Genomic DNA, 26,336 nt, shown 5'->3' with positions numbered 1-26,336 from the left:
ACAAAATGTTACAGCCACGTTGTGGTTATGTTACCCCCTGTAATGCCAGTCTGTCAGCTGTCAGTTTTGTAAGTGGTTAACTACGCTGTCAACACGCCTATCGTGCATGACAGCCAGACAGATTGGAAACCATATTTGGAGAAGTACCATTGTCAAAATGAATGTCATCATATTTGGCATGGATTTTGAGAATATCACACATTCCTCTGTGATATCAGTGTCAATTCGAAACAAGTCGTGCTAATGTTGAGATATCTTCACATTAATAATTGGTTTGACATATCTCAATCTCTGCTTTTGGCTGTGATATTGGTAATATTCCCAGAGCACTGAAATCACTCTCTCCTTGTCACTTTTCTCACTTTTTCATTTTCTTATTCTCCTCCTACTCTTACCTCTTTCCACTATCACCATTCAAATCACACTCCATCTCCAGCAGAGTTATCATACACTATATTCTTCCTGGGCACGTTCGTATGTGTTACCGTTACTTCCACTAGTCCACTTACAGTGTGCATTTTTTATTTATTTGTCATAATTTTAAATGTGTTTTACTCTATTTTACATTTTTATTTTTGCATATTTTTGCCCATTTGATCTGTGTCAGGTGTGAGTGCACTGCACAGTACTATGCAAAAATCTTGAACTACCCTTCACTTCTTTATATTTTGTTTCAATGGAGCAAGACTTTCTTGTCAGTTTTAAAGTGGTGTTGTTCTTCAGCCTTTCTCAAAGTCTTTTGAAGTTGGTGTTTGGCTGCTTTTTCCACCCATTTTCAATCCAGCCCTTGTGCCTGACTATTTGAAGGGGGTTTTGGTTTTTTGTTAAGCCACTTAACACTCACGTATGAATCATTCAAGCATAAATAAGTTGCTTAATTCAAGAGATGAATCATTGTTGTTTTCACACATAACAAAAAAAAAAAAAGCTATTTTAAATTGTATTTGACACATTGTTAATACCGGCCTGTCACAAAAACATAATTTGTTCTCAGTTGCTTAGTTAAATGTATTTTTAAAATATATATGTATATATTTTTAGATATTTTCAAGAAAATTTTTTCTCCTTCTGTGCACCGGTCTTTCTGAATTAGTTGTTTGATACTAATTTAGTTATTAAATGACCATAGATAACATTAGATGACAGACATAAACACATTTTTGCACGAAGAAGGTATTCCCAAAGCGTTTTTAAACAAAAACTAGAAGTGCCAGGGCTAAAAAAAAATATCTACAGCAGATGACTCGTATTTTAAAGTAATTTCCTTAAGAAATGAGGAAAAAAATGCAACAAAGACCTGACACAGGTCCTAGGAGATGCAACTCCTTTCAACTGACCCATCTACTTTTCACTGAAGCCTCATTGAAAATGGTCTCAGTGGAAGTGTGGCTGTCAAGAAGCCAATTATAAAGAAGGGTAACCGGGAGAACAGGATGAGGTATGTCAAATTAAATAAGAATTGGATGAAAAATCAGTGACAACAAATTGGAAATTTTTAGTTCAACCATTGTCAATATGTACGCAGGTCAAGAGAGAGGTACAGTGAGTTTCTGCACCCGTCTGTGGAGGCTAAAGGCTGTCATGGTTTGGGAGCTGCATTTGAGCCAGTGATCCTGGAGATCTTGTCAAAACTGATGGAATTATTAATGCAGAAAAGTAACTTCAGATTTTACTCTGCCATGTAACACCATCGAAAAAGTATCTGATTGGCAATGGCATCATTTTTCAGTATGACAATGGACAGAGCCCAGACCACAAAATTATTGAAGCAGTGTGGGATCATCTTGACAGAGAACAGAATAAAAGGCAGCTAACATCTAAAAAAGAGGTTGAATGTCCTTCGAGAATCCTGGAGAACTATTTCTGAAGATTACTTGCTTGTCTAAAAGAGTTCAGGCTGTATTGAGAAACAAAAGTCATCATACCAAATATCGTTAACTTTTATATTTATATATTTGAAACACTATCCCCCCAACAGCTTGTGGGGATAGGTTAATTGATTAATCCAAATTGCCCATAGGTGTGAATGCGCGAGTGAATGTGAGCACGAATGGTTGTCTGTCTCTGTGTGTTAGCCCTGCGACAGACTGGCGACCTGTCAAGGGTGTACCCCGCCTCTCGCCCTATGACAGCTGGGATAGGCTCCAGCACCCCCCGCGACCCTGAAAAGGATAAGCGGAAGCGGATGGATGGATGGATGGATATTTGAAACACTAGTTTCTAGTTTACAAATACTTTTAAATAAATCACTGCATCTATTTCTAATTTTGTGAGCAAAACATAAAGAAATCAGAGATGGCTTGGGATTTTTGCACACTAATGGGAATGGGAGAAGTAATGTCATGCTTCTGGCAATAGCCAGATGTCATGTTCTAGCTTATCAGATAAGGTCTGACAGTACAACCAGTAGTAAATCTCTACAGGTAAACTGTGATTATACTGGGGCACCCTAATGAATCAGTGGACCCACATGATACTGCTACTAAAAATGTCAATTTGCTTGAAACTTGTAAAATTTTACAAGCCCACAACTTATATTGTCTTTAGAGTACCACTATGTTTCATAGTAAATGACGGATAACATAAATCTAAATGCTTCTATGCAGTTGTATGCCAGTGTCACACAATCACGTCTCCATAAACAGTTGTCTAGCATATGTACAAGCTTATTAGGCTGATACAAAAAGTTCAGGAAGTCATAAGTAAACACAAAATGGCTGATAAATCTTGCAAGTCATGCTGCAAGCTCCTTGCCCCTTCAATCCTTTGTATTCCCAAGACATCTTTGGTGCTGTCAAACGAATAACCTTTTCGGAGGGAAAAGCTAATTGGCAGATCCGTTGAACGTTTTTTTTTCTCTCTCTCTTTCTCCCCTCTCTCACCCACACATTAATTCTACACCACCACTACCTGTCGCTGTGTTCACAGCCATCCATTACCTCAGTATGCTCATTACTGTGGTATGCCGCACTAATGCTAATTAAACTGCAGTGCCACAATTAGCATGCCGCCATAGACTCATTGTGTTTGGTTGCAACGACCACTAACCTGCCCCTGGAGGACAGCTCTAAGTGCTTTGAAATATATTGTTAGCAGGGACAGTGACTGTCAACACAAAAAGAAAGTTTTTGCAATATTAAAAGGCATCAAATTTAGCAGTTGGCCTAACACCTTTAAGCACCTTTAGTTGCAGTGTTCCCAAGATCAAGTAGGCTGAAATTCTATTAATTCCAATACATCCCTTTATTCTTTTTTTCACAACAGCAGTGATGTTATGCAGTCTAGTCTTTTAGGGTTGCAATCACAAAGCAAGTCTCAATGTAATATAATGTGTCCCATGATAATGATGGCACCATGATACAAATATTCAGGAATACTCAATATACTCTAAAACAATTATCCAATATGTCTCCTGGTATCTGTGTAATTGGAGATGGAAAGGCATCCAAGAAAAGATGACAGTCAAGAATTATTTGATTATAGCACTGTGGTGTCAGTGTCTGTGACTGTGCGTTAACACTATTATGTAATTCATATAATGTCTCACATCTAATGATTTGTGTTCCCCCTGCTGTCTGGAAATTATTGGATGAAAGCGTGTAGAATGCCTGCATGTTTTAAGAACAGTATTCAATATTTGGCACCAGTTTATCCCAAGAGGAAGTGGCACAATATATGAGGTGCATAAAGTTGTGCTGTTCTCCATGTGCCTGCACTTCTGCTTTTTTAGAAGTCCCGTTTCGGTCATCTCAGAGTTCACAGAACTTTTTGACTATGCCTATGAGGTGTATATATTTTGTGAATGTACTTGTAAATATATTTTGTACAGCTATAAGCTAACTGAGAGAAAATGGAGTCTTTATAAAAATCCATCTTCTGGAAAGTTAGACTGTATGAGCATATCCAGTCATTGATAGGACTCCAGTGAAGGTAAATGGCTAGAAAGTCTTATTCTTGTATCATATAGATATATAGACACGAGCTATTTGAAATTTGTGTCAATCACTTCTTAATGCACTGCTAAGATCAATGTTTAAGAAGTTGTACTCAGTTTGTTAAAGTCCTAAAGATGACTTGACCAACTCTCAGAGTCAAATGTATGCAGTTGTTTCTTTGATCTTGAGATTCTTGGATCTGTGGCACTGCTCTGATGTCTGTGCCCAGGGGAGGATGGCCACCCCCTGTGTATGGGCGACTGATTTCACCCCTCACCCTCACCTCTTGGTGGGTGCGAAGGGAAGTTGAGGGGAAGGGAACAAGGCCAAGAAGTGACAGGGGCATCAGGATGGAACGGAATTCTGCACATCCCAGTTCCCTCTCAACTGTCACCATCATTGTGTGAAGACACACACACACACACACACACACACGCAAACCAATCTACCTAACCCCAACACACATCCGCAAGCAAGCACACCCACTTTTAAGTCAGGACCATTGCTCACTGTCACCTTTTGTCACTCCGCCACACACAGGGAAGCACAGACACTGGGAAATGGACATAAGCACACCCTCATAGTGGTGAAGGTGTCTTGCCTTTGTCTGGCAGAGCATGAACCAGACACAGTAACTGACATGAGACAGAGACGATTGAATGAGAGACATGGCAAGAGTCAAAGGAAGTAAAGATATATGGTGATGTATTCCAAGTGATGAGGTAAACTGAGGAAGGGAGAAAGAGGTTGATTATAAATTCACAGCAAAAATGAGGAGGGATTAGAAATATTCTGGTTAAGTAAATTAAACTCTGTAAGCTGGTAATCTTGATGAGGATGTGAGGGTAAACACACACACTCACAAGCACACACACTCTCTCACACACACACTCACACACACACACAGAGACCATATGAGAGATCACCTCTGGGAAATCGTACTCAGGTAAATCACTTCACATGTCCCGTCACATAGCTGTTTCTATGGCAACAAGAGCTAAGTCACAACATAATAACCTTGTTATATAATCCAACAGTAATCCCTACTGATGTTTCAGCATTAATGTCACCAGTGTGTTCATTTGCTCTTCTAAATCATACATTGAAAGGCTGAATCGCTTGATCTATATTTAGTCTTGATATATTATGTGTAATTAGCTGATTTTAGATGACTATATGCAAAAAAAAGTTGGTGTATTTGCTAACCAAATTTGGGATTGTGGGGTATGATTTTTTTTTTTTTTAACTCAGTAGTTGAACCATATTTTGTGCTCTTTTGTTCATGCATACCTCAGATGATGAGCGTGCTCCTCACAGTGAACAAAGCCAGCTATTAATATGCTGCATGGACTAGCTCCTTGTTAGTTCAAATTGAGACTAGGTGAAAAGGAAATGTTCACAGTAAAGTATGAGATTGTGTTGAGAATATGCAATAGGCAAGACCATTTCAAAAGCAGTGCTTTCTGAGATGGGTTCATTTTAAATATGTCATACATGTACTTGTTTTGTCAATGTTCCCAGTCAGAAACAGCTTTGTGACCGTGAATAAACGCACCTTAACACCACAGGCTGTATATCGACTGCCTGAATCAATAGTATCATATGCTCCTATCTATAGTTGCACACATGAAGGAAAATAATACAATGTACTGTAGATAAAGATGAAAGCTGAGTGCACTGTTGAAACTCCATTGAAAAGAACCATGTTGTCACCCTTAAAGGCAAGTATGAAAACATCAACATGGAACCTAAAACGTGAAAACACCTCTGGAAATACTGTAGATGCACAGCAATAGTAAACTAATGTTTTTCTTTGTCTTGGTTTCTATTTTATGAATGCCAGGTCAAACTGTGTTGATGTCGTAACAGGACAGTGATATATGAGCCATTTCAAAACTGTTCCAGTATTGGCTTTTAAATCCATCGCGTACTTTATTCCATCTAAAGTATCGCATTTGCTTTGCTCACTATGGGTGCTTAAAGATGATAATCATAAGACTTCCTGTGACAAAGTAAAAAAATATAGGTTTAAAAAAGTATAATATCACTAATTACTTGGTTTCTGCCTTCTCACATGCACTCAGCTAACCAGCATACCTGGTATGGTCTAATGGCATTATCTGGGCCAGGAGTCACATCAAACACGATTAAAACGACAGCCTAATAAACCTGTCACATCATGTCACCGCCGCCTGTTTCTACCAGGGGACTGTTTGTTTGTTAGTGTGTGGAAGTGAGAGAGTAAGATGTTGTTGCCGTGTCTTTTGACTACTGCTAAATTTGCATAGCACTAAAAGTCATGGCAGAGAAATAGCTGCTCATTGATCCACAGAGGCCAGGGCTGATGCTGCCAAAATTTAATCACCGCCTAGTGCTAGCATCTTTTTGGGGTTTTTTGTGTTTTAAGATTTATAGGTTGTTGGAGGAGTTTGAGCTAATGACACCCATTTAGAATATTGGTAACGTCAGCCTCTCCTTTCCTCACTTTTTTGTTTTCCGGTCGTCCATCACGAATTACATTTGACCCTATTATAGAATTAAATATTGCAGCGACTTTATATCCAAATTGTGAGCTTTGTGAGCACTTTGGTATCACGATGTTTAGCAAAAATATTTTGTCATCAGATAGTCTTTGGTGGTCACATATTAAAGCATTTCAAACTGTTTACATATTTATGGTATGCAAATGCTTGCTAGTAATTCCAGTTTATATATACTTTAATAGGTTCTTTTTAAAAAAAAGTCTCATACAGCTTTAAACCTGTGCAAAGGAGCAGTCTTACTGTATAATTTTCTACTCAGTTGGTGTTCTTGCACCAGTGGTATGCAAAGGGGATAGCTCAGAGATTTCTAGACCTGGGGCAGAGATTCTGCAATTTCTGTGTCTTCAAGTATGGCCTTATAAAAGACAGATTGTGTGTGTGTGTGTGTGTGTGTCTGTGTGTGCACGTGTGTGCACACAAACCGGTTCACACAAACCGGAGTAACAGGGTCATGGCCAGTGGGCCAAGTAATAACTCTCCCGCCAGCCCCTTCATGCGGATTTCTGCTCTGTGGACCACCACTCTTAATGATAGCAGGAGGAGGTACACTTACTCTTGCGTGTGTTCGTGTGTGTTTAGCTGCGTTCGTGCAAGCGTGAGATGTAGCCACCTTAAATGTTGAAGTGTCATTTGACTGAATCACTGTGACATAGCCCCTGCTCTAAGGTAGTTTATATAGGCCGAGGCTATTAGTATGTATAGACTTCTATATGGTGTCTGATGATGCATGGTTAGCACAGTAATTGGTTTTTAGTTGGACTACAGAGTGGCTATTTGTAGGGCATTGAATCACCACAAACAACAGTTAATATAACAAAAAATTGTGGGTAATATATAACAAATCCTATCAAATTAAAGTATTTTAATTCATAATAAGTACAATGTGCCTTATTTAATGCTTTAAAGTACAAAGGAATATTGTACACAATTTATATTACCTTTGCCCATTGTGTTTTTGCGATGACATGACATCAATCATGTCACCTTTTTAAGCTAAATGGTACATGGTAAAATCATATGCATGTCATTTTAATTCATCTCTTAGTGTTGACTATGTATCTATTTTTCTGGCTTGTATGTATATGTTGCATACAATACTGTAGCTATGATAAATATTTTGTGGTGAAATGTATTGTCCATAAGGTTGTCTTGCTTTTAATAGCTGTGACAGCCTCATCAACAGTTGCCAAAGCTAAAAAAAAATCCTTCGGTGCCCTTTGCCCACTCTCTCTCTATAATTGTGTCACCTTATCAAAGGCTGGGAGAAACAAGAGTGCAGATTAGTTTTCATTCAGGGCCCATCTAATCCTTTCAGCTTGTTCTTTCATAACGTGTCATTGCCAGTCAGTCAAACAGCTCTTCACAACAGCAGTGTTTACTATCCAAATGAATAGATGTTGGACGTCTAATTCTCTGGAAAAAAAGGGGAAAAGATAGCCTGAGTCAAGCTTTTTATGAGTGCTATTTGAAATCTAAATCACTTTGATCTCGGGGGTCCTCTAAATGTTCTATTCTTTGATGTTTACAAAAGGGTGAGATTGTTACATATTGTTACAAATGATGCAATCTTTCTTTCCTTTCAGGGTCCGCGTGGAACGTAATTGAAAACAATTATCCAGTGCTTTCCTCTGATAATGCCCATCACTTACATCAGTTAAACCATGTAAGGCATTATCTTAAACATCCTTTCAGTAAAGTCCCAAGTCACCAAACGGCCACATAAATTCTCCCCTCTCCCGGCATGGACATAGCCAATGTGTGTAGTTATCCTAGAGATTCAATCAGGATGCAAGACCATTTGGTAAATGAAAATATTCATATGCATCTGTTAACTGGTCACCCACTAGCATCTCAGTAGGATTCTCTGCTGGGAGTGAATAAAGTAAAAGGAGGTTTTATTTAATCAAACTAAACAGAGCATTGGTATAAAATGTGACTGTGTGCTGGTGGAAGATGAACCAGACAAAACACAGTCTTAACAACACATAATAGTCCATTCTCCTAAAAGTGCATCTGAAAAACAAAACTTAATTTGATCTGAATGTTTGCGTGATTGGTGGGTGACATTGCATTGTGTTTTAAGAAAATGATGATTCTAGAGCGACCCTGTGTTTTGTTGGTGTAGCCCTCCACCATGCCAGTGATCTCGATGAACACAAAAACTTGAGACATCAGCTCTATTGCCCATTATTAGGAAGGTAGATTAAAAAAAATCGGTAGCTTCCCTCTTCTCTTGAGTCACTTTCTCTGCATTGTTGAACTCAAACAGAAATTATTTGACCCCTTTGTTTTTTTTAAACCTGCTCAGCAATTCTGTGACCTTAAGACTCTGAAGTGGAGATGCAATATACAGTTCCTGCAAGGCCAGAGAAAGCCAAAGTGAAACTGTTCTAGAAATTAGAAACACTCTTGCAAAAAGAGACCCTTTCTTTCTAGTTCATCTTGTGATTTAGTGCGTACCGTTTGTTTAAATAGTAGCTTTACAACAAACAATCTTATAACATTGTCTTTGGCAACATTTATAGACCCACACTTCCCATAAACAGCTTAACAGAAGATCAGTAAACAAGTTGAGGGATGTTGAATAGCTTGGATACATGTCTGATGATCTACCCAAAACCAATTTAATCGTGATCATGAAAAATATTTTCAACATTAACAGAAGCTATTTCAGTTTACCCACACATTATATAGATAGGGCTACTTATGAATAACCAGAAAAATAAAATTTAAAAGTAAATACAGCAGGATTGTTTGTGATATATAAAAAACAAAAGTGTTCTCAATGTTAAGCATCTCCTTCCATCAAACGAATAGCATCTCATGCAGATGCAAGAGCTGAAGGCAAAAGTAAAATGTTCACTTTGACCAAGGTGAAAGTGACTTTTCCCTTCAAAGTCCTGAAGAAAAAATAGAATTCTCCATTCCTTCTATTTTTTATTTTTTTCAGTTTATTAATAAAAGCTGGTAATCACATGCAAACGAAATGTTACAAATCTCCTGTAAATATTCTTAGTTATGCTTTAGTGAGCTATTACCTTAACCCCAGCTGTTAAATAACAAAGGCAGGCATTTAATTGCTATCAGACACTATTAGAATAACAGCAGTCACCATGAATGAAACTGATCATCACAAAATGATGGATAATAATAACCATCTTTGTGTGTTTTGTAGTGAGAGATAAGGTGTTGATGCTGTGTTGGTCAGGCGGTGATGTTTGAGCTGCAGTATTTCAACACCTCTGCACTTTTTTTAGGACTGTCACAAAACACATAATCCTGAAAATAAATGTAATCAAAAATGAATTAATTGTATTCATTTTTTTAATCACTGGCATCATACTTTACACATGACAACAGATTTGATTTACTGGAATAATGTGGTCTTACAGAGTACAAATACTTATATGTATTCTATATTTCTCTATAGGTGTGAAATTAATCTATAGCAGATTAAATTCAGTGAGTCAGGATATTTCTTTTTTTTTTTAATCCATCTTCACTGCACATAACAACCAAAACAAATTGCCCCCTGTCCACTTTTTAAAGTAGAGGATCATATCTTGTCTCATAATCCTGTATTAACAAGTCCCAGTCCAGCTATGCCAGGTCTTGTTGTTGCAACCATCCACTCATACTGCATCGTTATGTCTTATAACTGCATTAAGATGCATTATAAGTCCTGCGGATGATAAAACATCAGCTGCAAATCTTGGTAGATGTGAATATTGGACAAAAATAAACAATTCAACGAACACATAAAAAGAAAACTGTAAAATTTGAAAATGTTATTCACTGCAAAATCAGCATTTACACATCCTTGCATCTTGTCCTGTTTACTCTGTTTCATTCTCTTTACTGTTGTGTTCCTACATCATCATCATCATCTCCACCACTGTCATTTACAGCAGCAAGAGTCTCATAAAGATGATGTCATAAATCTGGGTCATAATAAGGTTCAGCAAGGGACAGCAGATATTTATCAACCCTGAGCTTGTCCCTCATAAATCAAAATGCTACTAGGGTTTGTTTTATTGGTCATTTTGAAAAGTCTGGTGACTTTTTCTGCAATGTTTTCACTGTAACTGTGCTGTAGAGATTGGAGTTACTATATTATAGAAAAGAAGGGGGGGGGGGGGGGGAGGAAGAACAACAACTCCAGATGTAGGTCGGTCAGTTCATCTTCAAGGATGTGTCATTTGTGGGAGGACATCTAATTCCTTTTTTGAAATTTTAAGGAATTGTTCTGTCTGTTGAACATTTTCTAAATGTATTAGGCCTGAATTGAATTTAGTAATGATGCAATCATGCATAGTGATGATTCACTTAAAGAGATTGTGCCAGTTAATGTTAATAATGCAATACAGCCAGCGATTTTGGCATGAAATGCATGTTTTTCTACCAAAACACAATGTACCGTGACACTGTTAAGGAACGCACACAAAGACAAACATCATTATGGGCACAAAAGTGCATACAAAGCAAGTATTTAGAACCTTATTTCCAAAAAAGTTGGAATGCTGCTTAAAATATGAATCAAAACAGAAGCTAATGGTACGCATGTAACACTATATCTAATTTTGAATGTTGCTGCAAAGCTAAAACTGCCTGTCCAATATTGTGTTGCTTGGTCTGCAGCAATGTTTACGTGGGTGGTATCTGTCAGAGTACAAAGTAAGATCCGCATAATGCCAGAACCCAAGGTTTTCCTGCAGAACTTTGCATGCTAATGAGATGATCCATGTCACACACCGCACCTGTCAGCACTTTTAATGTCGTGGTTGATCAGTGTTTGTCGGTGAAAGTGTGCTTTTTTTTGGCGGGGGGGGGTTATGTGGGTTGTTTGCCTGGGGGGTTGCTTATATGATGCGGCCTTATTAAATCAGTGCTAGAAGAGGAGGCACAGACATCAGTGATTGAAAAGCACAAAGGAACCTGAAGCGATTAAACCCCTACTCAAACCAGCTTAGAAGGGAAAGCTTCACAGAAAGCCAACAATGGTTGCATTCCTTTAAGTCGTGCTTCTCTTATGCTTTCTTTTCCACACACTCTCTCTCTCTCTCTCTCTCTCTCTCTCTCTCTCTCTCTCTGTTTCCCTCTCGGCAGCGCTCTTTACCCCTCCTCCTGTTCTGTGCCTTTCTCGAACAGATTATTTCTTTTCATTTTCTTTGTCTGTCTTCTTTGCAGCACGTTAGGCCGCTTAACTTTACAATGCTCATGTCAGGTCAAAACCCACCCTCCTTCTGTCTGTCCAATTCAGGAGAAAAAAGCCTCTTTCTGCATAAGGTATTACTGTATCTCAGACGTCAACCACCTCGAAAGTCTTTCTTTCATTCGTTCATTAAGGCCTCTTCCTTTCTTTTCAGCCTTTTTATTCCTCTAAAGGAGTTTTAGGGCGCTCTCTGGATTTTCCAGGTTGTTAATTGCACAGAAAGTTTTTGTCTAAATCAATAGGGGATTAAACGTGAATAAGTTTATGAGGGGATTAGATTAGAACAAGAGCGCGTGGGTGTTTGTGTAGAGAAGAAGGTTGAGGTGATATTACAGTCAGGGGCTCATTTTTTTCACTTAGAATTTCTCACCAAGCATATATTTAACAACAGTTTAAAAAAATGTGTTTGCCAGCCACTTCTACTGGAATTTTTAATGTGAAAACTTTCCACTGCAGCAGTTTTGGTGAGAACGAGTTGCGCTTCTCATACTCCTTTAATTACGAACTCATTTAGATCGCCCAGCTATGGGAAATGACCTTGTAATCTATCAAGGGATTGTTTTTGGAACATGAGTCAGTAAACTCCTCTTACACCACAAATGGTCCAGTCCTCCAGCTCCCCAAAACGCTGTATTCTACTGGATTAGACAGAAGTAATCCATCCCACGTCCCAAACAACATCCACATATCCACCTGCATTTGGCACTGCCCATGAATGCCAGTCATTAAGATGGCTTTGCAAAGAAGAGGACTACTACCTCTTTCCCAATGGGCCGTCTCCACTTCCACATATAGAGCAACCATTGTTTTAAATGTAACTGCTCCCGGCCCTGTGGTGACCAGCCTTCCATTCACTGAACACTGAGGCTGGTACGCTGCCAGAGAGGAAATATGATAAATGTGTATAGCACCAACTGTCGGGGAGGGGGAGGGACATTCTCTTTTTCCCAGATGCCAACAGGTGGAAAGGGGTAAGCCCTGGTCAGGTTACTGCAGGCATGCATATGTCAATAAGCATGTGTGTATTTGTCTCCATGAATAACACTCCCTGTTGTTGTTCTTTTTCCAGGTGTGCCAGAAAGGAGAAATGTGAGCGCTCATCAGAGCCCCGGCGCTTTGCATCCGACATCAAGCAGTGTGTGCGTCTCAGTGTCCATCCAAACAACATCTCCGTGTCCCAGTTTAGTGTCACGGTGAGTGGAAAACAAATTCACTGAATCAGATACCCTGAAATGGAAACAAAGGCTTGTTTGGGGCTTTAGATGCGCAAACTTTGTGTTTTTCCCTTTGTGTGTTACATGTCCTTTACTAACAGGCATCAGTTTCCTCTTTGTGTCACTTGGAAGATTAAATTTAGTCACATTTTAAATTGAAGTAATTAAATATATCTTTCTCTGACTGCATATGGAAAATTTTTAGCAGCCAAACGTGCATTTGCTTTACTGGAGCCACAATGCAATAGAAAGTGAGGATAACTGAAGAAGTTGCTGGTGAGAATATCTTGTCTGGCAGATTGACAATATCACACTCTCAAGCATAATTTGTAATATGGTGGAATTATGCTCTAAATACTGATTAGTAGCTTGTTTTAACTCTGTAATCCTGCTTTATATGATTTTACTGACTGCCAGCAGGCATTCCTCAAATCCTGACCTCACAACTTACAATCCCGTCCAACGAAATGGTCTCCCAACAAATGTCAACAATCATTGACAGAGTATAGTTTAGCTCGGCTGTGTTTATTGTGATTGTTGGCAGCCAAATGCACCACTTTTCCCCCTGGATGTTTCATTCTCAAACAGCTGCCAGATTTAAAGGGTCTGAATTGTTTTTTATTGTTTAAGTGTATTGATTGGTGTGCAAAGAGGCTGTGATCCATTGCAACAAAAATATGTCTCTGCAGAAACTGGAGAAACACAAGCACTCGAACTATCTCGGTGTATCCCCTTGTCAGCTTTCACCACGACACAAAATCTTTTTTTTTCTTTGATTTGAACAGGATCAAGAGGCTAATGTTTTTAAATGTCAGCATCTTTGACGCTACTAGAAAGTACTGCAGTAACACTGTGTGTTATATAGTATAAATATTCCACTTACCTTACTGTACCCGGTGCAATTTTAACTCGTAAAGTGCAGTCAGCATGACAGATCTCCATTGCATCAAGGGTCACGTGCGGATTGCATTTTTTTTTTTTTTTTTTTTTTGGTTTGAAGAATTCCTCTGCAACACAAAAATGATATTTATGTGTGTGTGTGTGTGTGCGCGCGCACGCGTTGTTGCTCAAGCCTTTCAAGTGTTTAACCTTTTGCCAGACATATCCCATCCAGGGGCTTCTGCCTAACAGACAAAGGCTCTTGTTTGACCTTTTTGTTCTTAAATATTTGTTCAGAAAGATAAGGCTTAGAAATTCTTGACAGAAACAGGTACACATCACCGCTGAAGTTGGACCTACTCTAGACAAAGCCATTATTTTCTAAGCTCCAGAAGCTCCAGAAAATAACTTTCTGAGCAAATAGTTTTAGGGACTCCTTATGGATCTGCCTCAAAAGTCATCAAAAATATATCTGGCTGATCACAGCCCAACACTGGAGGAAGAAGGGGTTGTGCTCATTATAATACTATTATGCTTCTAGAGGCACAGATGGAACAGCTGTGTCATGCAGTTTTCACACACACAGAGGATGTAGTCTTTTTATATATCGTAATTCTGTTTCATTTTCTTAATTTTCTCCCTACATTGCTTTGCTGTGTGTGGGTGCAGAAGTTAGCAAATCAAGAGGAAACGCGAGTGGAAGTTATTATAAAATGAAATTGCTCTATTGCAGCTGGGCTTTTAAGAGCTAATTGTTGCTTATATGGTTGATATTTCCATAGATGTTTTTTTTTTATATGCCAGATGCGATGCAGCAATAATGTACTCTTAAGTTTAGATCTTACTTTTATGTCACTCTTCTGGACATAAAAGGTCATAAATAAAACAATCATGTCTGATTTAAAGCTTGCTTAATAATAAACATAAGAAGATATAAAGTTTAAGTCAGTCTTCTCTGTAGCGTTGACTGCGTTTGAATAAATCCTCTCTGCAGCGAGGATATTTTTCACCCATCTAAGATGAACAGCAACACATATTCTCAGCATCAGGCATGGTGTTTTATAAACTACCGGAGGGCATTTGTGCGCGCGCGTTTGTCGGCTGTTCCTATTAAAGATGAGTATGTTATTTCCATACTCATGCATCACTGCTGCGGCTCGGCTCTAAATGTAATTGAGGGAACTCTACATCTGTCCGCCTTTCCTTCTTAAAAGGAAAAATAAATAAAGAAGAAGAGAAATAAAGGAGGTGAGAGAGAGAAAAGTCATGCAGTGTCCACCTTTATGCTGGATGTTGTGTATCTATTCACACCAGTACCCATTAAATAGCAATATAAAAACAGCTCAGGTCAGCCCTTCTTTGGCGCTGAGGCAGCTTTCAACACCACATTGCAAGTCTACTATAGTCTACGCCTCAAATCAATGCCTGGACCAAAGCCCCCTTGCAGACACAGTTTTCCGTCAGTATGTATATTTCGGTCTTGACCCCTCTCCATCTGCCTCCCCAAGTCTGTTTGTTTTATTTTTTTTTTCTCTTCCTTTTATCCACGGAGTAATTTTTCTGTCTCACGCTGTCACTAGTTCACCTGAAGCCTTTTTTCCCTGAGAAGCTGAAAGAGCTTACATAGCATTTTCAAATGAAGAGGAGGAATTTGCATTCTTTATTTCAAAAGTCTTCTTTTCACTTGCTGTCCAGCACCCTGTGTGCCAGCACTCTCACTATTTCATCTTCTCACTAATAGTTCATCCTGCACTTTGAGTTTTACTTTGAATTTGAGTTTTCTGTTTTTATCATTTTATTCACCTTTTCCAAAACATTTTATACCACAACACCTTTTGTTCTCAAAGAGCCAGACAGCCAGGAATTTAATGTGGAACTGAAAAATCAATGTAGCTCATACAATGCCACAAGGCATAATGAAAGGTGACTAGAAAGGTATCAGTGCTCTTGGCAGTTGGATACAGCCTGTTAAGATGGAACTGATTTCAGTTTTATGTCTTAATGCATTAGAGGGTGTCCATGTTGTGTGGACATTCAGCCAGGATATGCACCTGACACCTGGTTCAAGAACCCTCCCAGTGTCCCCTCTGGCCACTGACCACTGTGCTGATTGATCTTTACTCTGCAGTGACCTTGCATGAGTTCCCTCCTCAGCAGTCATATCTGAAAATGTGAAGTTCTCACAGATGTGTGTCAGCCATAAAATTACATTTAGGGCTTGTTTATCTTGTTTGTCTCACTTGTTTATCTTAGACCGCAGGGCAGCTATAAAATGCACCTGGATATGAGTCATCATGTATGTTTTAAACTGGCTTTCGTGCTCTCATGTATGTGTTAGCTTTAGCTGGCCTTAATCTCTTTTATAATATCCTGACGGCTTGTATCACTTTTCTTTCCCTTTCTGCAGTTGGTGTTGGAAGCCCATAATGTTCCAGAACTCTCTGCAGGTGTCAACTGTACATTTGAGAACCTGGCTGAGATGAATGGCTTGGTGGAGGGAAATCGGATAAAGTGCTCCTCGCCCGCTGAAAAGGAAATGCCACGAATAATCGTTGACAAAGGTAAAAAAAAAAAAAAAAAAAAAAAAAAAGAAGAAGACTGGAGTCATCACGTATTAGATTAGGACTTGAATGACTGTCAGGTACTTGCACATCTGGATATTCTCCCTTCTGTCAGAAGCATGCTTGTCCTAGGGCAATGAGTGTTCTGTGAATTTTTGTTTTCTCATTGCCATCAGTAACTCAGCAGGCCTTGAAGCACTGCCTTAGGATATGTTTAGTAATTGAATGAACATTAGTTATTTGTCTGAATGTGTGATTTTTCTTCTCTCCTACCTTAACATGAATACGCTCTAGAGGGAGTTACGGGACCCTAGTTAACCTCGGTGTAAAAAGCAGAAAATCACACTTCACAGTGTGGTTTTACTACAGCATTTCAGCTAACATGTAGCCTAGAGATAATATAGTCTCTGTGGACAGTTTCCCTGTGTACCACTGCCTTACTGATCATTTTCATTTACATGGAGTTTTTCTTTTGATAACCCTGTCCTTCTCTCTCTTGGGTGGCCAAGCTTGTTCTAATTGAGAAAACTCCCATCTGGGAAGGTCTGTCTGCAGGCAGTTGATCCTTCACCAACGCTTACGTGTCCTCGTGTTGAGATAATGAAAGTGCCATCCCTTGATTTTTCTTTCTAAAAGAAGAAATAGAGAACAAAAAATATTAGGATTCGGCTGTAATGCTACCATTTATGATGGAAAGGCTCTAAAGAAGATGACATTTGCAAATGTTTACGCGTCGTGCAAAAAAAGTAGTCTCTACATTGTTTATATAATGGATTCAAATGCAAAGATACACATTTGTGTTTTTCTTTATTCCTCGGTTGCTCCAAGAACAGAAGAACAGAAGAATCACACATACATGTGCCTAACAGACATATGAAATCATTTCAATAAAGTTATCCACAGACAGACAGCACACATGTACATGTACAGCTGAAAGGGAGCCTGGGGGTGCTTTGGGGAATTAAAACAAAATAATTTGTTCAATGTTTGCTATGTCACATGTAAAGCTGGTAATGCTGCAGTCATGCAAACATTGATGTGCAAATATGTACACTGAGTCATCCACAAATGATCCATACAGCATTTCTCCCTACCGACTGCTTTTTACCCTCCACTCTCACAAACATATGGTTTTCCTGTTTTAGGGAGAGGAAACCGTTCCAAATGTTCGTGTCTTTTATCTTCAATTTTTACTAGTACTCATTAGTCTAAGCTCGGTTGAAAGAGGGAAAAGGGAGAGCGATGGATGAAGTGACGAGAGGCGGGGAGAGATAGTGTTAGCAGGCTTCAAGGTAACATTTAGGTGGCCTAATTAGGACAGATCCGTTGTCAGTGGCGCTTTACTGTGATTGATGAATGATTCCTCCTTTGTTGGAGAATGGGGGGACAGACACGGGGGAGACGAAGGAGTTGCAACGTGGAAGGAAGTGAAGAGACCTGGGTATAGAGATAGAGCGAGGATGAGAGAGAGATACATAGGTAGTGTAGAAAGCGAGAGAGCACATTTAGATGTGTGGATGGGCTGTTGAATTAAACATGAACTCCTTCATTAGTGCCAGACAAAAGGACACACCAAATACAGATGAGGCGCAAGCTCACGGACACGCACGCTCGAACAGACGCACACAAACACACACGTACTTTCCGTTTCATCTTCTTCTTCCTTTACCCTGTCAAAGACACTCTCAAAGACTTTTCCTGGGGAATATTGTCCAGCCCAAGGGATATGCGCCAACTTTTGTTTCTTGTAAGACGTCAGGAATAGGCAGAGTTAACCCAATAAAACCCTCTCTTTCTACTCTCTTTCTTTGCTAAGACATACTGCCTTTACCATTGCAACAAGCTGATCACCTGTAGCTCCTAGCAGTGCAGTCATTTTCTTTTTCTTTAAAACGAAATCTAACTCGACGTTGTAAAATGATATTTGAATAAGCGAATGAAATGATTATCATACAAGTGGTGTCTACCCTCTGCCTTTGCTGAAAGAGTAGCGGTGACACTCTAACATTACCATTATAATACTGTTTTGTTTCTCCTACTTGTTTGAAGAGTTGAATGAAGCTGTCAATAACGGCTTCAAGTAACGTGTTCTGAAACAAAGGCAATTCCTCCTTCTGTTAGTTCTCATTCTTGTTGTCCTTGTCTTGTGTTTCTTTGTTTTGTTAGCAGAGTACAAAAGCTTTCTTTCTACCTCTGTGTATCAAACCGTTAATTTTGACTTTAATCTGTTTTCTCTAGGTGACCACCAGATCGTGCAGCTCTATCTCAAGTCCAAAGAGACCGGCCTGGCATTTGCAAATACAAGTTTTGTTTTCTACAATTGCAGTGTGCACAAATCGTAAGTTTATGTCTACTATTAGTTTCTAATTGCACTTCAGTGAGTGTATAAAACAATACCGAAGTTATGTTGTATTAATATCTGGGGGGCAGAACTAAAGAGTCGAGGCATGCAGCATTTGCAATTAGTTTGTGTTTTGCTTCCTTGGCCTTTGGGGTGGCTCTGGCTCAGGAGGTAGAGCAGGTTGTCTACTTACTGAAAGGTTCATGGTTCAATCCTTGGCTGCCCCAGTCTGCGTGCCAAAATATCTCTGGGCAATATAGTGAACCACAGGTTACTCCCAATGCATTCATTGTAGTGGGAATGTTTGGTAGAAAGTGTATATACGTAGACAATGTGAATGAGATATGTTGTCTAAAGCAGCGGTCCCCAACCTTTTTTGCGCCACGGACCGGTTTATGCCCGACAATATTTTCACAGACCGGCCTTTAAGGTGTCGCGGATAAATACAACAAAATAAAACTAGTACCGGTACCAAAAAAAAGAAGATTTATTCATAACACACGTGAAAAGACCCAGGAAAACCAAGTTAACGATAAAAACGATAACAAAATAACGCTGAAAACCGATAAAAACCCTGAAAACCATACATTTCACACCTGAGCCTCAACTCTCGCGGCCCGGTACCAAACGACTCACGGACCGGTACTGGTCCGAGGCCCGGGGGTTGGGGACCGCTGGTCTAAAGTGCTTTGAGTGCACAACTAGAAAAGTGCTCTGTGAGGTCCAGTACATTTAAAACAGATACTTTGTTGCAAATCTAATGCCTCCATATTGTTGAAAAGCTGCCACAAACTATGTGCACAATTCATTTGTGCACAGAAGTTGTCACATTGAGCTTTTGTACTTCAGTGCATTTGGTGCTGCTTAGTCCTAATTCAAAACTATGCTCTCCTTGTAGGTGTCTGTCATGTGTGAGTAGTCCCTACCAGTGCCACTGGTGTAAATACAGACACGACTGTACCCATGACCCTCGCACATGTTCCTTCCAGGAGGGTCGAGTGAAGAAGCCTGAGGTGAGTCCCAAACCGAGTATGAGATTAAAAGTTTGCATTGATTTTTATTTTTATTTAAACCTGTACAGGTATTGAAACACATTGTAGCACCCAGAAGGTAGACGATGCCAGAGCTAGGCGGGGATTATAAAAATGTGCTGTCAGAATTGTTGTTTAAGCAGCTCTCAAGGGGGACCATGTTTTCTAGCATCACTTCTGTCTATAGATTTAAAGACTGTCAAATTACATCCCATTAAGACATTGTCCACAAATCCTCAGATTTTACTGCTGCCCAGCTTCAGTCCAGCCTCTGGGTATTGAGCCAGCTAAGTTATAAAACATGGTGAAATAAATTGAGGGGAAATGTTTGGCTATGTGAGACTAATAGCCATCGGTGGAGGTTTTACATGCAAAAAGAGTTATGTTAAAAGGACTGAGACACCTTTGAGCTGTAGTGCTTCCATCTGGCATGAGTCTCTTGGCATGTCTCGCTCTTGACTGCACATCAAAGGGCAGTGGAAGCTAATAAAACTGAGTCATTTCCACTTGCCCAACCCTATTCCCTGCGACAGCTTAGTCTGTGTGAATTATCAATAGTATTGGCAGCCAGTTCTATTCCCTTCGAAACAGAACCCACTGTAATTAGGCTGCTCTGCTGCAGAGGACAAGCCACTCGCTGGATGGGGTGCATTCAGTGAATGCCCCCAAAGCAGCCACTCCCCATCCTGTGAGAGAGAGGCTTCATGCTGATTTAGAGCGGCTGCAGCAGTAGTAGCCTTTAGGGCAAAGCGGTGAGGTAAAGGAAATTTAGGGGATGTGCCCGTGATTTGGGCCTGTGGGTACAGTATTCCATGGGTATCTGCATTTCTCTGTATTTTTATGTGTATATACAGTGTGTGGCTGTCTTTGGCCTGTCTGTTTGCTGACAATTCGCAGTGGCTTTCAGGGGGAGGGTTTTACAGGGAGTGAGTGGCCTGTTAATCTTAGCCTGAGGTGAGCTATGATGAAGATCACTAGTGCTCATGTCTAGGTTGGCAGACGCCGCACGACGGGCAGGGACAAGCTTAGCCAGATTGTCTCCTTTGATGAGCAGTCTGCTCTCGATTGTGTTATTCCACCCGTGTTTCCCCCGAGCCATTCAACCTGCTCAGACGATATTATTTTCTTTTTCTGCCGTTTCCATTATCCTTTTGAACCGTCTGCTTAGTTAGGCCCAAGCGTGAGTCTTTGCAGGTTTACTTTTCCAATTAGCTCAGGCGCCGGTGGTCAATATTGACTCTGGATAATAACGCGTGAATCCTCTCCTATTGTGTTGCTGACTAAAAGAAAACCATAAAAAAAGCAAGGCGGATTTGGTATTAGCACATTAATGACATCCTTTTTTTTGACATGTTGTTTCGAAAAAGGCAGGTGTTTTTCGGGCTTAATGACTTTTAATTTGCTTTTAATTAACCCCTCAAATCCAGGGTCATGTATTTTTCTGCCAGCCTTTTGGTGGTCTTTTTGAATTAACAGACACACAAACTTACAAGCTTGATAGCATGCACGCTCACATACAGCCGTAGAAGATTTTTCAGATTTCACAAAAGGCATCAAGTCAACTTTGCTCTGAAACGGGATGGCCTCTTACTGCAGCACATGAATTTTTGTGTACTATTACAATTAGGGGATTTCAGGAAGTGATCTGAATAATCCCCTAACTCTATGCTAATGATCGAGGCCAGGCAAATCTCCCTACTGGTTGAGCTTGTTGTTAGTATGCATCGGAGGACAGTGTTAAAGCCCAGCCTGGGTGTACGGTGAATGCCTTTTTATTCATGCCAGCAATGATATGGGCACACGGATCAGACATTTGCCTGTTGGCACATTAACTAAGGGCGTGTCCCTGTTTGCCCTCCACACATGTCAAGGACTTAGCCATCATTCTGATGAGTCTCAGTGACAAAGGACGTGCTTGCAGCTTCATTCAGTTTCACTGTAGAAAGAGCCAACAGTCATTTCCAACCTCTGCAGCATTGATGTGAATAGGTTGTGTTTACCCAGTGAACAATATTTGTTTTCCTACATATTTAGCTCTGTTTCAGACTTCATCTCTCCTCCCTAATTCACACATGGTCTCACCTAAAGACACTGATGAAACTGGGGACACTTCCTGTTCTCTTTGTCTGATGAAAACCACAGGGGGATATTTCCCCCTCTTCTTCCTCCATCTATAACACAGCATGTTCATATCCTGAGTTTCTGCCAAGCCTTACCCTAATATATTCAGTTGGTAGGAAGATACAAAAAACGCACAAATATTAATGTTACCAAAGATGTATCACTATCTCCTGGCACATAAAGCATCCTTGTCCTTTGTTGTTGTTTGATTATTTGCTTCTTGACTGCGTGATCAATGCCGTAGACTTTATTTACCAGAAATTTATTGATCAAGTGATCAGGATAATGTTATTAAAGAACCTAAATGCCAATTGTAATAGCTGTTAGTTGCCAATATTAGACAGAAATGGTAGAGCGAGGTGCTTTGGTTCAATTCATGGACAAATCAATACCATGCACACGCACTGACTGTTGAGGACCAGTTTGAGTATTTGCAGAGAAAAGAGGGAAAATGGATATGCGAAAATCGAGAACGAAAGCAAATGAAACAAAGTTGAAAAGAAAATTACAGAAAGGCGCTGAAAGTGAAAGATTAAAGAGGTAAGATCTGAAAATACGGGAATAAAAAAGGCACAATAACAAGAAACAGAAGCAGTCAGATGATCATAGAGGCTTTAAACAAACCCCTGAAGTTAGGGAAATTTATTTGGAAATGGCAAACAGAGAAATGATTACCAACAATGTGTTTTAAGATCTGGGCTGACAGATGAAGTTAGTCTTCCTGCCATAGTTGTACGTGTACATACTTTACCTTATTTTCATTGTTGTTTTTTACAATCAACATTATAACTTAACTAACTTTAGTTTTTTGTTGTTAATGATGAAATAAAGTGGTTTGGATGAAGCCCTGATTACTTGTTTTTTATTCCTCTATGGGATTTGTTGCAGTGCTGCTTCTGTATTCTGAAATATGAACATTTGGTTTATTGAGTTGAATGTTTTCATAACCTGGAAAATGATGAAAAAACACATTTTAATAAATCCTAACAGTTCTTAAAAACAAATGGGTGCAAATGCAGAGAGGAGGAAAAAATAACAGATATAGCAAGAAAAAAAAAAGGAACCAGTTATTTGGGAAAACTTTAAGGCAATGAAGGAATGAATGGTGGGATAAAAACAGGGATGAGAAACGAGTGAAGAGCAGAGAACGTGGAGAGTGTCTTTGCCCGAGGCTCTGTTGGATATGATAAAACAGAGGCTTGTTAAGGGGAGCTCTTGGTAACCACTAAGTGTGTGTGCGCATGTATAAAAACTTAAGATCCTCTTCATCTTCACACCTTGCACTTCTATAATTATGTCTGTCTCTCTCTTTCTGTCTCTCTCTCAGTCTCCCTCCCTCCTTAGCTTCAAACTATGCCAAGGGCTTTTACATTCACAGCTCCCATTCTGCTTCCTACTCTCTGTCACTTTCCCTATCTCCACCCATCCACACCTCCCACGAGGCTCTAATTATCAGATCTAAGTAGGTCCCAAAGAAGAAAAGGAGTCAGAAAAGAGGGAGGGCAATCAGCGAGAGAGTTGATAAGAGAAATGAGAAGGGTCAGTGAGATAGATCAAACAGCACAGGATGTGTTTAGAGGGATAGAAATGAAGGAGGGAAAAAGCATTACTGAGAATCAGAGGTGAGGTTAAAGAAAACATTGAGGCAGTGGTGGAGAGAGGAAGAATGAATGGTAATTACATATTTGGGGAGAGGCGCCGACTTTTTTCAGACGTCTTAGCTTATTATGTTGTTATGATGAGTCATGCTATTGACAGATGCTCTCCTTTCTTAGTGATTTACTGCAAGTGTTTGATTACATGACTGGAAGAGTGTCAATGAAGCTCCCAGCACCACACGCACACCGACAGACACATAAAGTAAAACACATACAGTTAGTATGTAGCTAGTTCAATCCACATCAAAGTATAGTTTGTAGTTCCCATCTCTCCCACTTTAATATTCCCCCTTTGTCAAAAAAACCCCCCAAAAACTTCTACTTGTCTCTACCCATCCAGATATTTTCAGTGAAATATGTCCTGGATTTTAAGATCCCCACAAATACACAATATGTTCACGTAATTAAATTTTGGAAAAACAACAGCAACATCTCTTTCCAGAAATTGTTTTCCTGTTGTTCTAAATAATCCATTTAACATGCTGTCAGTAGTTTTCACGGGGAACTAGAAAACTGGAAATAATTATTCTGAGCCACTGGAACAGCTTCTTTTGCATTTAGTTAGTGTAATTTGTAAATTATGCGAGCGCCACAAATTAATTTAACCCCTGATTTATTGGATTGCAGAATCTGAGTAAAATAACTACTGAGGTCCTTTCTTCTTTCATGGAACCTATAATTCAAACCCCACTTATAGGTACGGCTTTGAAAGAGTGCAAAGTTTTCTGTCGTTGTCTGACATTTATGATTTGTATGTGTTTATATGTATGAATGTATTCGTCTGTGAATCTGCATTTCCTCCCCAGCTTTTTGGTGCACCTCAGTCATTGAGCTAGATAAGGAAACAATAAATACACAAACATTAAACCTACCTAACATTGACATAAATCTCAACAGCAACAGCAAGCATCACTGCCAGCAGCATGAGCATCTCTAGCCAGCTAGGGGATATGCATGTGTTTGTCCAAACCAATAAAAGCCCACTTGGCCTCAGGAAGAGCTGGCAGTGATCGTACTGTTATACAAGTGTGTCTGAGTGTGTATGTGTATATACAAATATGAAAAATTAGAGCTAAGTAGCAAAAAACACAGACTACCACCATTATACACACTGCCTCGGTTGTAATTTCACTTCCGCATGGTGCATTTATAATCAGTATTTAAGCGAGATTTATGTATTTCATAAATCTTATGAAAGATTTATGTATGCCAGACAGCGTAATGACATCACGGTGTATCATCTGTATCATAATATTCAAGTTTTGAGGAAATTAATTCGATTTTGTTTTCATAAAATGAAAATAAAATGCTTCTTCAAGTGTTATATGTGTATAAATACACTTAAATGTCATATACACAGGTTATTTTGGCTCATTGGCTTTAAGGCAATTATGATATCATAATATCTGATATGGATAAGAACCTTTATCAGCCTGGATACCTGTGTGAAAGTGTGGTTGGTCAACTTTTTATCATGTAGTGCAGTGTGGTGAGCTTGTATGCATGAGCCTCTAGACTGAGGCTCACAGTACGGGTTTGAATCTGCTGATTATGTAATGATTTTGCAGAAGCAAGTCCTTTTTTAACCAACTTTTAATGTAAAGAGACATTTTTTTTTTCTAACGTTTTCATCAATCTGAAAGGATAGATTTTCACCTTTAACGTTTTATCCAGATTTCAACAATGTTTTAATGTCTGGCAAAGACATTAAAGTTTTTCAGTCTTTTCAGCAGCAATGCATATTTTTGATCAAAATGCAATTTAACCATTCTACTAAAGTGGAAAACTAGTTCAGTCCATAACACTTTTAGTTGATGACATTCATTTTATACTGTAATGTGATTCTGTTTTTGTACATACAGTAAAATTTCTGTTAACCTTAGTCTACATGTGCAAAAAAAGGGAATTTCGCTCATCTCAAACACCACGGTGCACTTTAACTGTGCTTGCATGCATACATCTACTTCCTGTGATGTTTGTGTGTGTGAAATCCTGTCTCCTCGTCATCATATGCCGCTATCAGTGTTCATCTGTGTCTTGAAAATTCAGCATAAGTCACTGTGTTAAGTCATACTCGGGTGCTTTCCATGACTTCATTTCCACAAACCAGATCAAATTCATTGTCCCCCATTGTTCAAGTGTATTAACTGGAAGAGACATGATTAAAAATGGATTGCATCTCTCTTTGCTCTCCCACTCATTTTCATTCACCAAATATGACCCTTCGTTCTTAGGAAAATGAGATTTGGAAGAGCAAACACGCATGCACCGCAACTTCCTTCCTCTCCTTCACCGCTGAACTCGCTCACCCTATGTGTCATTTATCTATAATGACTTTGTGAATAGTGTCACAGAGCGTTCCCCTCTCTCACCACGCAGCTATCCAGTCAGTCACTCACTTAGCCTAACCCAATCAAGTGGCTTTTAATGAACTTCAAACAAGTGTTATCACCCGGTTCAACGTGCGCTATGCTTCACTCCCCCCAGCTCCATCCGCGTGGGGGCTCACCTTATCTGCTCTCCCTCTTTTTACCGTCTTTCCTTCTCCTTCTTTGACATGCTAAAGCCCGTCCTGTCACATACACTTAACGGTGGGGTTTTTTCCCCCATTGCTGTTTTCTTTTGTTGTTCTTCTCCTTCATTTGACCAATTTTGCCATCTTTTTCTCTCTATTTCAACTACCCTTCAGAGAAAACATTTTTTAAAAGTACTTAGGGAAGCGCTGTTCTTCATTTTCTCTCTTTACCCTGCTTTACCACCCATTTCACCTTTAACTTCTGGTTGTCAGTCACTTTTCTGTTCTCTTGACAATGCTTTTTGTTTCAGTTATCCTCTGTGGTC

General features: G+C 39.5%; 1 protein-coding gene across 2 annotated transcripts in view; it reads left to right on the top strand.

Annotated features, from left to right (window-relative positions):
* The window catches only part of plxna4 (plexin A4), a 239,693-nt gene that overhangs the window by 152,214 nt on the left and 61,143 nt on the right, over positions 1-26,336 (top strand). For both annotated transcript variants that reach the window (XM_063500354.1, XM_063500353.1), the window contains exons 6-9: positions 12,760-12,883; positions 16,191-16,344; positions 18,583-18,682; positions 19,584-19,698. In XM_063500354.1, the coding sequence (XP_063356424.1) occupies positions 12,760-12,883; positions 16,191-16,344; positions 18,583-18,682; positions 19,584-19,698 (493 nt within the window). The remainder of the gene's footprint in view (positions 1-12,759; positions 12,884-16,190; positions 16,345-18,582; positions 18,683-19,583; positions 19,699-26,336) is intronic.

The sequence above is a fragment of the Pelmatolapia mariae genome, linkage group LG17 (assembly GCF_036321145.2).
Source record: "Pelmatolapia mariae isolate MD_Pm_ZW linkage group LG17, Pm_UMD_F_2, whole genome shotgun sequence".
NCBI classification, from domain to species: Eukaryota; Metazoa; Chordata; class Actinopteri; order Cichliformes; family Cichlidae; genus Pelmatolapia; species Pelmatolapia mariae.
The sequence above is the reverse complement of the archived record's forward strand: the minus strand, read 5'-3'. Positions and strand labels throughout refer to the sequence as shown.